Source organism: Lasioglossum baleicum, chromosome 18, assembly GCF_051020765.1.
Source record: "Lasioglossum baleicum chromosome 18, iyLasBale1, whole genome shotgun sequence".
In the NCBI taxonomy this organism is placed as follows: domain Eukaryota; kingdom Metazoa; phylum Arthropoda; class Insecta; order Hymenoptera; family Halictidae; genus Lasioglossum; species Lasioglossum baleicum.
The window spans coordinates 5691845-5706859 of NC_134946.1; the positions used below are offsets into that span (position 1 = coordinate 5691845).

The following is a 15015-nucleotide window of genomic DNA, read 5'->3' on the forward strand; positions in this document are numbered from 1 at the left end:
CTAAGTTCTTGATTGGCCAGGTGGACATGCGCCAACTGACTGAACTATTTTGGATTTATTACATGTCAGGTGTCATGTATTCATGTGGCACTTCGTTCTTTACGTCGATAGGTACTAGATTTTTCTCAGACAAATTAGCTAGTTTCACTCTGTTCGTGAAAGTTCTACATTTTAGTATCTCTGGTCAGTGGTCAATGTTTGATCGTTATGGTCAGTGACCAAACTCTTATTAGAGTTTGTATTACTAACTTTAAAAACAATTACAAATTTTGATGGATGGCCAATCTGTGGTCGTACTAGTCACTGACCAAACTTTGATCATTTTTGTTAATAATCAAGATAGGATCATTGTTGATCTGACTACATGTAATCAGTTTTACAGTTAGGATCAATGGCTAAACCTTGATTGTACTGGTCAGTGACCAAACCCTGATCGTTCTAGTCAGTGACCAGGGATCAGAATGCTGTGATCTGTGATCAGTGACTAAGGGTTTCATGGTTCTACTTTGTGACCAAGCTCAGATTATTCTGGCCAATGACCACACACTGATCGTAGTATTTAATGACAAGAGATACGAATCAGGTTGACAGTTCGGTCAGTGACCAGAAGTGTGATCATATTGGACAGTGACCGAGTTTGATTATTCCAATAATGTATATATGTCAAATAATCACGGGGAGCATGAAGAACGAAAGTGCCGAGTCAATGACGGCGCGAACGCCTCGAAAAATGTCGCTCAATGAAAATCAATGGTGCCGTGATCCATAATCATCGTGATAAATCATCAACGCAATGACTGATGGTCGTAACGGTAGTTTCGCATACATGTATGCAAGATATAATGGTTAAAAAATCGAGGCATATTGTATGTACACATAAGTAAGACACAGAGAGATAGAAATATGCAAAGAGACAGAGATAGATATAGACAGATAGAAAAGGTCAGAAATAGAGAAACCAGAAAGGGTTGAAGGCTGGAATTGAAAACAAAATGGAGGTTCGTGAACGATCCACCATAAATTGTGACAGATATTATATAGTATATATATATATAGACAGCTAGAAAGATCGTTCAGTGTTTCAAGTGGATGGGATTCGAAACGTGTGTAACTGAACAGAAAAAGAGCAACGAGAGAGAAGAAGAGATATACACAAGAACAAAAGTTTTTAAGGAGAGAATAGTTAGCGACGGTAGTTAAAGACTAAGCGAACGAGTGTGAGACGTTACCTAAGTCCCGGCCCCAAGAGCGCTGCTGCTGCCCCACTAGATCACAATATATCACAACAGGATGGTCATAACCATGTCACTTCGTTAATCGTAGCAGTTATTTACCGCTACGGCTTCCCGTAGCGTAAGGATGTCAGGGTTTTTGAGGGGTTGGGTGGGTGGGGCGAGAGAGAGAGAAGGGTAAATCAGAGTTCGTTCCCGAAAACGCAAAGTGGTAAACCGCCCGCTACATCACGTTACTCTCGGAGGCTAGAATATCGATTCTTAAGGGTTCTGATATATATGTATATGTATATGCATATATACACAGATATATATATATATATATGTACATATATATATATAGATATGTATATTTATACATATGTATATTCATACATATGTATATTTATACATATATTGTATGTACGTGAATACATATATATGTATTTATATATACTTATTATATTTGGTTAAGTATTCCCGAAAGAGCTGGAGGTCAATTAGTTTACAGACCCGGTAGAAACTGAACGAGAGATTGAAAATTGAAACTGTTAAGGGGTGTCACTAGACTAGAAAAACTTACAATTTTTGCACTTGCATTTCTTGATCAGAGTTTCGTCTTTTATATCCTCGTGGCATGCTTTGCAATAAAACCACGCCCTGCGAACAGACAATCAATCATTAATTCACAATTCTGGTCCACAACTTATTAGCAACTTGCATTTTTTCAATAATATTTGCAACTTGAATATTGTGAGTTAAATATTTTCATCATTCAAGCTAACCATTTTATTAACTGCTTGTACAAGGTGTTTTCTGAAATGCGACGCCAACTTTAATCCAAGTCGATGTTTCTGAGTTCGAGTTATTTTTGTACCCCGTTAACATGCGTGAACAATTTACGGAATTATCGAATGTTTTTATCGAGAGACTAACAGAGCAGAATAGTTGGTAACGTCGAGAAAGATCAAGGTTCCAATACTAAATATAGCTATTAAATATTTTAATTCAATATTAAATTAAATTATTATCGACAATGTTAAGTTTAACATTATTACTTCAGTTCCTGACGATTATTTCAGTTCAACGTCAAGTTAAATGATTAAATTTAATATTTAGATGCAATATTAAATTAGGTTATTAAAGTAAATATACCAGTTCAATGCCAAATTAAATCATTAAATTTAATATTGCAGTTGAAAGCTACAGTGAAAATTATTAAAATCAATATTTCAATTCAACGTTAAATTAAATAATTTAATTTAATATTTATAGTTCATAATAAATGAAATTATGAAATTTAATTGTTACATAAATTTAAAGAAGACGGTAATTTGAGTTCTTACCGCTTCACTTCGTCAGCAGATTGAGCAATGAAGAATCCCTGAGTATTTGCAACGATCTTGGCACCACGTGGATTGATCGAGATCTTGCTGTCACCACCTCCTTCGCCCTTTATCTCGATCGCCAGCAGCAACAGCTTCAGTTTCGTGAAGCACAACCTAGGACAAGTGATCGCATAGTATTCGGCATTACGTGGAAGCATGTTGCTTCAACATCGTTGTTACTCACATTCACGAATCAAAGGACATTTATTCGGAAATTCTTACGTGTTTGAAGCGAGTGCTCGACAAATATTAAATAACAGTTTCGGGCAACCACAGTCAGTGTAAAAAGTACTCGTACACCCATTAAAAATCAGTTTTTCCAGAAGATTTTTATTTTAAGTTTCCATTAAAATTTTTTTTCAATTATTTTGACATTGGCTAGTAAGACAATCCTTCTACCATCTCAAAGAAATGCAAGCCGTGTGGTCTACATTTTAAAAAGTCCTATGATTCAAAGTGGTGTACAAATACTTTTTACACTGACTGTATATAGAACAGGATCCATCCCATGAATGACCTGGACAATACATTTTTGCAAAGAATTAATAACTGCATCTTAAAACTATGATTCACTATAAAAAGGACAGTTCAGTTGAAGACAGTTTCATAAATAATCAGGATAATCAATTTACTTCAATTGGCCTTGAAAAAATACTTCAAGGTTATTGAAATCGTCGGGTTGGATACTATTCTATCACCGAAGTTCGTAACGATAGCTGTTGACTCGAAAGCGTGTAAGTTTCGACGATAATTAATATAATAATTAATAATAATTATAAGCTAATAATTATGTAAATTGGTTCGATTTTGTATTAATAAGCTATGGGATCGTGATCTGTGAATTACGAGAGCGTATATACTGTCTGTAATACGTCCGAAACCAAAAGCGAGTATGTTCGTTCCTTTCTATTACGTTATTTTTTACAATCAAGTGTAACATACATACGTATACATACATAACATCAAATGAATTCGTTTGTCCATGCGTGTCTGAGTGACTCGACACATTTGCAGTGGGAAATATGACGATAAAAAAAAAACTGTTAGATTTATATATATAATAGTAATTAAAATATATTTATAATATTCTTCTATATCTTAAATAGACATCATTTATTCTTTCTTTTTTAGAACAAAAAAAGGAGCATGTCGATATCTTTATTTTTAAGAATATGTCGATATTGATAAATATGTCGCAGAATGCATATTATTCAGATACGACAAAATCTAGCTTTATATAGATTGATAACAGAAGCATCTGTTCCACTGACAAACCTTGATCGAATCATACAGACTATTATAATTAATTAAAGCGTGCGCAATACCAAAAACATTTAAAGAGGTATAGATTCACAATCTGTCTACAATCTTTTCCTAAGTACGATTCCATTAAAATTGATGAAGGAACTCAGGTTTAAAAAAAATTCAGTATTTCGTGTTTAAGAACATTTTTCCACCCTTAAATATATATTCTTCATATTTATATTTACTATAATTGTAATATGTCAAAATAATATAAAATAGATACTTATTGTATGCATATTAATATAAATATATCGAAAATATTTTTTTAAATATTCTAGTTTATAATACCAGACAAATGTATCACTAGATAGCAAATATGTATAATGCAATCTTATATGTATTCCAATATACCCATTATAAAAATCCTCTACTGCAGGCCTGTCAAACTTCTTTATCGCGAGCCACACTGGTCCCCACCATTATTCAAACCGATCCCCCACTACTTAAATCAAGTAGTGGGGGATCGCCACTGCCCACCTTAGCGGTGGGGGTACGTGAGGGAAATTGGAGATAAAAAAGTGGGGAAACAGGCCTGCTCTACTAAATTGAGTTCCTTCGCAAATAAGAAGAATTAGTTATACAAACTGGAGGTGTGACTACAAATATATCAAAAACACTACACATAATATTTAACAAACATGCACAGGGATATTCGTGGGAGTAGCGAAGCGGGAGAGTTTGCATAACAGAATCATCAGTGCCCAATAATTCCGTTCATGCTGAAGATAGTCGAAATTTGGTGCTATGCTAACGCTAATCCTACGCCACTTCAGAATCCAAGGGAAAAGATCGACACACTAACAAAATCGGTGAATCATTTCCAAAAGAGAACGCGGCGACAGCTGCAGGCATATATAATAATTAATAAAGAGGGCTAACGAGCAAGGAGTCCTACTTAACGGTGGCCACTATCCAACGTGTCGAAAATCAATAAATGGTACTGTGCAACAAATTTTTACTTCTTCTCGAATTTCTACCATTGAATAGACGCATCTGAGAGATTTCCAAATGCTGAACACAAATTCGGAAATTTTTTCCAATTCTGATGTGCAGTTTTGGAGAAAATCAATTTCGAAGACGCAAATTCTCAATTTTGAACAGTAATAGCTACGAAGATATAATTTTGTAATATAATATTCTGTGGACTCTCCTGAGTATGATGATATAGTTTAATGTTGCGATATTAGTATGGAAATATTTTTTAAACCATGGTAGAACCTATGGAATACCACAAATTTTTGAGGATTTTATTTTTTCTGACTAGTTTCTTAGTATAAAGACATTTTAAATACTTTCTACTTATGGATGAACTAGATTGTTTGTAATTGTTAAATTGCGCTCAAAGTTGGCGTTTTGTTTTCAAAATCGACTTCCTGAAAAATTGAACATTAGAATTTGGTAAAAATTGACAGACTTTAATTCAGCAAACGGAAATGTTTCAGGGACATCCGCCAAAGGTAGAAATTGAAGCGTATGTTGAACAGTGCAATTAATCGAAGAAACGATCTACCCCTACGTAATAGCAGTGCTGGGTAATCCAGAATGAAAGAACGGTGCGTTTGCATAATTCAATGGTCAAAATAGCTTGCGCCAATGCGGTAGATATCGAAAACTGTTTCGCTCGCGAATCAAATTCGGAAGAAACAAATAGATTCGTTCGAGCTGCAACGATCTTGGGGAATCTGTCTAAAAAAGTTCCGGACTCGCAACTTATCCAAACACTTTACACTCGTCAACTACTCAGCGTAGACTTCTCGTGTTCAACATTTTTTTCTTCATCAAAAGAAAGTTCAAAATTTCATCATTTTGATTCATAAATTAACGTAATTTTCGAGATACTCCCCAAAAAAAGAATTTTTTCGGTACTTGGCAGCGCAATTCGAAAATTTTGAAAAAATTATTACAGACACGGCTGTTTACGGTCACCATTTTGCTTTTTGTTTCATGCGATTCTCTCGCATGAGAGTCGAAAAAAATGTTCGCAAAATAGCCATAAGTTTCATTGCTGTGTTCTAGTGTTCTGATGTTGTAGATTGCCATTTTTGTTTAAACTTTCTCTTGATACTCACTGTATACAGTTGTTTGATTGTTAGTAGAACTTTCGAATTTATTGTTGTTGTCGTATTTTTTGAAGATTTGTTTGTTTAAACAGTTCTAAACTTGGTAATGCCCAGCATTGACAGATATAGTAGTGCATGCAATAATTACGGTGCAGAAATCAAGTCGAAGAGGGCGTCTATGTTAAAGTAGCAAAACAGACGTCTCCAAGGACTCCAAAAACGGTCATTCGATTCTGATTAATCGTTTCTCAATGATTGATATCAGCTTACGTATGATGAAAGTTAAAATTCTTGAAATCGAGTTTTCCGAATATTTAAACGCGTGTAGTGACAGATAAAATACGATAATTGAATCAGTGCTGAACTCAACATTATTAATTCGAGTAACGCTTGATTACTTGTATTTATAATTATTAGGTTAAGTTTTGATACGTTTCCTGTAACATCTAATTTAATATAACATTTGAAAATCTATAAAAATGTTTGAATAAAACAAAATAAAACATTGGTCTTGAATTTTTAATTACTCCGACGGTGAAAGATTTCATTTATTATTATACATAAATATAAATGTTTTATTAATATTTAGCGGCTTAACCCAACAATTACAAAAATCTGAACTCACGTTATACCGAAAAATCTTTATTAGAAAAAGCCTGTCAAAAAGAAAGAAATCAAATTTCTATACGAATATCATTTATTGTTAATTTGTGAAATGGCAAAGAAATTTTATTAGAAAACAGATAAAACGATATAATTACAGCATAATTACTCGCGACAGCAAACTCACCTAACAATATTTCCATATTATTATTATAATTGGTGTAATTTCATAACTGGTTGTAATTAAAATTTCACATAATTATGTAAAGAGCAGCAGGCATGCGTGTACAATGAACACTTTTCGTCGATAGTAGGCGACGAACACTGACGATGACGAGGAGAAAACGGAAAGGAAATTCGTTTGCCGAGCATCCTTGTTGAATTTTATTTTGGAAAAAATCGAAAAAAGGAACACGCTGAACCACGTTCGGAAATTCCACCCCCAAAATTTATCTTTATCCGGTGTTGCACAATGCCATAAAGACGTCGGTACAAAAATACATGACACGTTTTTGGAAGAGGCATGCAGATTTCATCGATCACTTTCAATTTGTTGCTAATTAAATGGAGGTGCAATCCAGTTTTGTTGTACATGTATTATCGTAATTTTAGTAATCCAATTATTTTTAAATTGTTCTTATTTGTCCAGAAACATCTTTCGATTAAATTATTTCAGAAATTATTTTCAATGTTATCAAATTGAACATTATGGGTAAACTTTTCCTTCGGTAGCCAGAAACCTACTACTACTACTGTAAATTTTTACCTTCTTCCTATGTTATCCAGTAGATTCAGACGAGAAGATATGAGAAATCCAGGTTTCGATCCTGCAGGATCATGCAATGGTTCACTATAAACGTTTAAAGATGAGCATATCATATCCAGCATTTTTGACAGGTTAGCGCCGCCATGTGTGTAATGATCAACATTAGCGCGTGCTTGTGCTGCCACCAAGCGACTTTGCTCGGTAAGCGGCACGCGGCCGTCACTAAACACAACATGGCGGTTGACCTGTCAATGACACTGGAAATTACTCAACTTCAATCATTTATAAATCTACTGGATAATGTAGGATGGAGGTAAAAATGTGTGTATAGGAGAAAGGCAAAATTTCTGGCTGCGCAAGAAAAAGAGCAGCCAACACTATCCATTAATTTTACTTACACGCGATGGCGAGGAGAGTCCGGTTCGACGGCAGGTATCACTGAGCGTAGCGTTGGGTCACACCGCGGTGAAGCAGTGAATAAGAGAAGGAGCAGAAATTGATTTAATTAGAGCTCACTTATTAACGTCTTTAGAGATACTCTCTCTCTCTACCGTGGTTCGAACGACTTCACGCAAGATTTTTCTGAAAAGGTAAGGTATTATGCATATCGAACGACGAGGTGGTCAGACAAAAAAACGAGACACGAGAGTTAAGACTGAATTTATGGCAACCAAAGAAGGATTGCCATAAAAAAAGTCTGTCTCTATTGTCCTTTTCTAGAAGAAGGACAAACGATGTTTTGACATGTGATTACCATGAATTCTAGTTTTACAGCGGTCGCTACCGTGTCCTGTTTTCTGTCTGTAAAGTTCGTCTCCGAATAGCCCATAGTAACACACATTTCGAAACTGCATTTATGGCTACACAAGTGAATTGTAATTAAAATATTTGCGCTCCTTCCCTTTTCACTGCTTCACCGCGGCGCGACGCTATAACTGCACTGACCAGTGAAACTTGCCGCCGAGCCGAACTCTCCCCACCATCACACGCTGAGGCCGCTCTCTGATTGGTCCGTGTACTTCGATAATAACTCTTTAATGAAACCAAAAAAGGTGGATATTTTTCAAATGTTGTCAGGAACCCCCTTTTATCTTTTTCAATTCATTGCATTTATGAGAAACTAGTTTCCAATTTTATTAAACAAATTAAGAACTATTTTAGTTAAATTTATTTCAATTATTACAAGCTATTTTTACATTTTAATATATTTAGTCCAATCATTATGAGCCATTTTTCAAATTTTATTAAATTTATTTTATTTATTACACATTTTATTTTTGAGATTGTTTTTCAATTTCATTACTTCAATACTACCCCTCTCAATTTGATTAAATTTACAATGTTTATTAGGAACTATTTTTTAATTTCGGTCTATTTTTATTGCAATCGAGAATTATCAATTTTATTAGGTTTGTTGAAATCCAATTTTGCAAAATTAAATTTTACAACGTTGAGATCTGCATGCGTCCCGTTATATCTACTTCTATGTAGCAAAAAAATATTGGTATAATAACCCAGCAGAGTCGACTGAAAAAGCAAAGAGTTCGTTAAAAAACTGAAAACAAACGTCACTAGTAAAACGTCGATAATAATGTGTAGAAAATCTCATAGTACATTCAAAATACCAAAGTACCAAAATTACCAAAAGTATAAAAAAGAATCCAAAACTACTCTAACTAACAATAGAGTCTGGTAAGAGAAGGAACGTTCAAAAAGGAGTAAAAGAAAAAAACCGAGGCACGAGTGTATGTACACGCCTCATAACACGATGTGAGAAATTCAGAAAAGACTAAAAAAAATCGATAAAACGTGTGCTGGTCCCAAGTAGTATTTACGTTGACAGAGACAAAAAAATAATCTTTCGTGTTCCCCTTGTGTATTTTGGTTTGTGTCACGTGGTCTGTTCAAATCTGTGATGCAGCACAGGTCAAAAGTATAAAACCATTTTTAACAATTAATCTTCAATACTTGATTTCATATACAATACATTTTGTATAATATTTATATTTGAATATTGATATTTGTATATGGCAGATGTATTTACAGTACATTGCATACCGTATGTATTGCTTAAAAACATTTTTGAATAAAAATGTTAAGTGCTGAAAAGTCTTTTAATTTCAACTAGAACCACATTTATATTAATTGATTGTAATTATGACGTTTCATATTATATTTAACATATTTCATATTCCATATCACTTAATATTGCATTAAATATAACCTTGCACCTAAATATTGTATTTAATGTTATATTGTAATATATTTTCCCGATATAGTTACAGTTATAATTATATTATTTGTATTATAGTACACATTTTTAAAAATGTAACTAAACTATAATAAAATCTACACATGTATGTTCAAAAATTAATATCAAAATTTGAAATTAATATAAAGATTAAAAGTTCATTGTTTAAGAATTAGAATTGACACATTCTTTGTATACATATAATAAAAGCGATTCAACTGGTCCGCAACTTCCAACCTGTGTCACTGTTGTAATGTACACTATTCCCTCCTTAGCGTCTCGCTTTCATCCCCACCACCACATAGCTCCAATAGTTCCCCACTACGTCACGTGTTACGTGCCGAGCCAAAACCAGCAAATAAGAAACAAAGTGTACTGCTCGGTAACGTTTTGTTTAGCCCGAGTCGTGCTACGTTAAGGAGGGAAAACCGTCCAAACGTTCCTGCACAGTGTTTCCGGGTATATATGTCTGCATGTCAGTGTGTACATTGTCAAAAACTGTCAATACGATGTTATTGAAAAATTGGCAAGTGTGGCAACCAATGGCAGCGAGGACTTACTCGCTGGCTTGGGGAAATGTCATCCCGGTAAAGGACGGGGAGAGTGTTTCCGTGTACATCTCGCAGCCCGTGCCCTGCAGGTAATCATTCTGCCACGCCTGAGTATCCGGCGACTGAAACACCAACCAATCGGGCCGTACATCATCAAACCTTTCAACATTGGCGGTCGTATTCAATGAAATTGGCATGGTTCCTCCGTATGGTCGCGCCAACGACAAATCGGAAACATTTCTGCAAGCATGGGCAAAGAGCGCTGTTTGGCCCCGGGGACGTTCTCGGGCCCCGGGAGCACTCTCAATTTCCCCTGGGATTACTTTACTTCTTCATAACTGGGCGTGGCTTCGATACTATCAACATTGTCCATGCCTGCTATAAGACGTGCCCTCTAACATTTTCATCCAAAATATAGCAATTTGATTTTGCTAAAAATATTGTCCATAAAAATCGTGAACTGTTATATAGGTCAGTGTATAACAACATTTATAACACATAGTACTAAAATGTTCACCAATTTATTGTCTTTAATGTAAATTTTGTTCTGTTTGTTCAATAATTTATCAAATTTATGTATACTATTTATGTACATGACCTTCATCAACCTTGAAGAGCACAGATCGTTGAATTTTACAAAGTTACTAATATAAAAATAAAAACAGTACAGCATGAAAAAACAAAATTAACTTCTTGCCAAATAATAATGTTAAGTAACATGATCGTTGCTGTACACTGTGACCTATAAACCTGTACAATTTCCATGGGAAACATTTTTTCGAATTGCAAAATATTTCGGATGATAGAGTTTGGTGGTGCACGCGTCGATTGTTTAAACAATGTTCAATGTCTCTTCCTGACGATTCCGTCTCGTTGAAATAAATTACCTTCGATGACTCTGTTGCGGAGATAACTTAGGTTAGTGTATCGTTGATTTAAAGATGAGCATTTCAAGGGTCGTTGATCTTTGGTCTTTGCGCCACGGATAATTCAAGGTCATCCAATTTGCCGCCACGCAATAGTACAATTTCGGAAATCGGTGGAATAAACACTCATTTTCGCAGACTCGCAATCGACGATTGACATAATTGAAAAATGTGCTGGGAATTTGTTGCATGACTGTCATTTTTTAGCTTGCCCTTTGAAGATGATTTTCATCTAATAACTAAGTCCACGTGATGTTGGAAGATGGTTGAAGATGTTCGAAGATGTTTCAAGATGTTTGAACCCTTGTTTGGGTCACAAGCGATTTCCCTATAAGAGTAAATTTCGGGACAAATGACGTCAGAGTTGCGGTAACGAGTGACGTACTCTGAAAAGGCGTGCCCTAAGTGGACTTGTCCTGAGCAAACGTTTCCTGAATGGGCCTATACTGAATAGATTGTGCCTTAAGCGGGCGTACTCTCAGTAAGATGTGCCCTGATTAGGCGTAGCTGGTGTGGGTGTGGTCTGGGTAGGCGTGCCCTAAGTGGGGTGTGGTCTAATCGCTCTTAACGAAGCCAGAGAAGTGCCATACGGAGCAATTAGTACTCACGCCTGATCTAAATCCTATCAGTCCTATGAATCATTCAACCACACACCCATTTAAAAATGTAGTATGGTAAATTATTTTTTAGTATACAATCTTTTTAATCATAAAATGATAAAATGATCATGTAATGATTTCTGATGACGCGTTTGGAGCACAGCTTTAGAGCAGATCAAATATTGTTGACCATCATGTTCTTTGATCAACCAGATATCTTATTCAAAGTATCAGTTTATAGATATATTGTAATTATAAATTACAAATGTAAATATGATTATAGGTATTATTGAATTGTAAAAATAAAATGTAATTATTGAAAATGTGAAACTATGAAGTTATTTGACAAAATAATATAATACAAATTGTAAAATATATAAAACACAAAATATACATAAAAAAATATATAAAATACGAATAACATTTGGATACAATGAAGTGACCAAAGGTGCTCAAAAATTTTCAATGCCAGTTTTTCTCAGAAAATCACATTAATACACCGGAATAAATATTTCATGAAAATGTTTACTATTTTTCGTTTTCTGGCGAATTTCGTAAAAATGAGTATCGTTATTGGGAGAACAAACTCCAAAATTAAGGAAGGTCACACACGGTTGGCAAAGCAGCATCACTTTTTCTAAAAAGAATTGTTATCTTTTGGCGAATTTTTGGAATTAATGATATACTGGGAATGTAATTCTGAATTAGTTAACTGCGGGCTTTGTGTATTTGTACTCCATAATAATTTCAAAAAGTCAACAGAATAGAACCTAATCCGTAATTTCACATTAATCTGTTATTATATGAAAATAAATAATGAGATGTTATTAGCAGAATTTATTTATGAAAGTCTAAATATCCACGAACACCCGGAGTATACTAATTAATTTATGAAAATTTAATAATTAGATAATTTTCAATTAATTTGTGAAAGGAGAAACTATGTATTGGTTGATCAGCCTGATTTCGTGAGTCGTCCATTATTCTTCATAGCAACGAACAATCTCACTCGACTGTTTAGTAATTTGTCAATTACTGAAGCATAGAAACCTTCAGCACATGAAGACATGTTACTTCGTTAAACATATGTACACGTTGTATGCATTATGCATTGTTCTGATACCCGATATATCGGTGTAACAAGTGTCTAAAGTCTAGACAACTGTGTACATCACTCCATCATCGTTATGTCCAGCACAGGATAAATTTAATTACTAATATTTTTTACTAGTATTAATGAAAACTTATAAATATAAATACTAAGAATAAAAATATACTTAATGTTAAAAATATAGACAATAAAAAAATCACATAATATTAAAAATACAGTGTGTGACCAATCTGGTGGTACAAGTATTATACGTATAACAAATATTGAAAAGAAATCAATGAGAACAAACAATCTAGCAGAATAATCATAATACAACATAATATATAAAAATATAAGACATTTTTCAGAATGTCTAGAAAGAAAAATAAACATTCATTAGAAAAATTCTATATAAAATATAAGATTGATATAACGATGGTGGAGGTGCACAGGGTTGTTAAAGACACCATGTACACTGAGATAATAAATCTCACATGCAGTCGCCGACGAAGCATATCCTATGAAGATATTATTGTGAACCGACGCTATTGTTGTGACCGGATTCGTAAACATTCTCTGACAAACGGTAGGCAGAGGCGAAGCTTACAGCGTCTCGATGGCCGTCGAGTGTGAGTTCTCCAACGAGATATCGAAACTCGTCCATGACCGTGCAATCCGCGATTTTATGTAGTACGTACGATTGAACTTGAACGGTATATGGAAAAAAAAACTTGCAAGAAATTCTGTGAAATTACTGAGACGTTACCAAAGCGATGAGGGGGTGGCTTACATCGATTATGTGTGGAGCACAGATACGGTACTGTATAGTATCATTGACACGTTCATATTGTATATATACATATACAAATATATACACACAAACACGTATATCTCGTGTATTTAATATTACATAATATTCAATTATAATCATTATTGTTTGGCGTTCTGCCATATAATATTATATTATACGACATAATAATTGCACATGTGTGTATAGGATATTGCATACTCCATAAATTATTATGTTTTATTCCTCTCATATAATAATGTATTAATAAATATACGATTTTATTTAATACACCCCTGATACTTATATTGACTTAATAAAATATTAATATATTGTAATAATTCAATATTAATATTATATAACGTAATATTAAATGTCAAATATTAAACGATACCATTTACCATACATTACTATACATACGTATAGTATACAAATATAATTGTATGTTATATGTATAAATTTTGTATAAATATTTATTATATTAATACGAGGCAATATAATGGAATATAACAAGTAAACTTATAATATTAAACGGAAATATTCCATATAGAATAATGATATTATTTGGTATTATATTATATAATATTTTATATTTATAGATGTGAATATTTTTATATGTACATATACAAAGTATACATATATCGAGTATAGATATATATGTATATATAATACGTGTATATATACAGATATAGATATATAGTCCATATAATGTATTTAGCAGAGTGGAGCGTAGTGAGAGACATAGGCGAGGCGAAGCTTCATCCTTTTTTATTTTTATTCTGATTCAAGAGACTAAGACCCCTCTTTGTGATTCCGCCGTTGTTTACGCGGGCATGAAAGATGTTTATGAGATCCGTATTACTGAAAAGCTTCTTGAGAATGGACAATTAAAATTCTAAATAAATATTTATTAAATAAATACCCCCTTGAGCAGACATTTTGCAAATCTACTAACACAGTCAAACCGTAGTTCAAAAGTGTACAATTTATCTCTTACACGGTTTTTCTATCTCTAATAGTTCCCCAGTCATTCAGCATAGAAGCTCTTGTGTCCTCAATGTAGCTATCTTCTCTTTCACAAAAATGATGGCGTGAAAGAAATGCCTAGTTTTATGTGATCTAACAATAAGTCTCATAAAAGTGTCGTCAACGTCGGTAACCTGTAGTTGAACCTATCAATGAAACAATGCGTTCAGTCTTTTTTTACTGGGACCTGATGTTAGGGTACGATAGACAACGGGACCACGGGTCAGTCTCTTGAACCAGAACCACAGGTTGCTGTTGTTGGATTGGTCATGAACCGACTTACTCAGTGGCTTTGGCAAAGGGCATTCCAATGAAGGTAGGGCTCAGTGTTTCGGTGTACATCTCCATTCCAGTTCCACGTAGGTAGTCATTCTGCCAAGCCTGCATATTGGGCGACTGGTACCAATCAACCAACCATTTCTAAATCACACGCGCTCCTATGCATGTACGGT

General features: G+C 34.1%; 1 protein-coding gene across 46 annotated transcripts in view; it reads right to left on the reverse strand.

The window, feature by feature from the left end:
* Slo (calcium-activated potassium channel slo) overlaps positions 1-15015 on the reverse strand; it is a 132711-nt gene that overhangs the window by 31158 nt on the left and 86538 nt on the right. For 21 of the 46 annotated variants that reach the window (XM_076442414.1, XM_076442378.1, XM_076442373.1 and 18 more), the window contains 4 exons: positions 10145-10257; positions 2558-2713; positions 1795-1871; positions 1230-1265 (listed from right to left, as the gene is read on the reverse strand). In XM_076442414.1, the coding sequence (XP_076298529.1) occupies positions 1230-1265; positions 1795-1871; positions 2558-2713; positions 10145-10257 (382 nt within the window). Of the gene's footprint in view, positions 1-1229; positions 1266-1794; positions 1872-2557; positions 2714-10144; positions 10258-14846; positions 14945-15015 lie in introns of all 46 variants that reach the window. The other 25 variants (XM_076442388.1, XM_076442413.1, XM_076442411.1 and 22 more) reach the window with 3 other exon arrangements.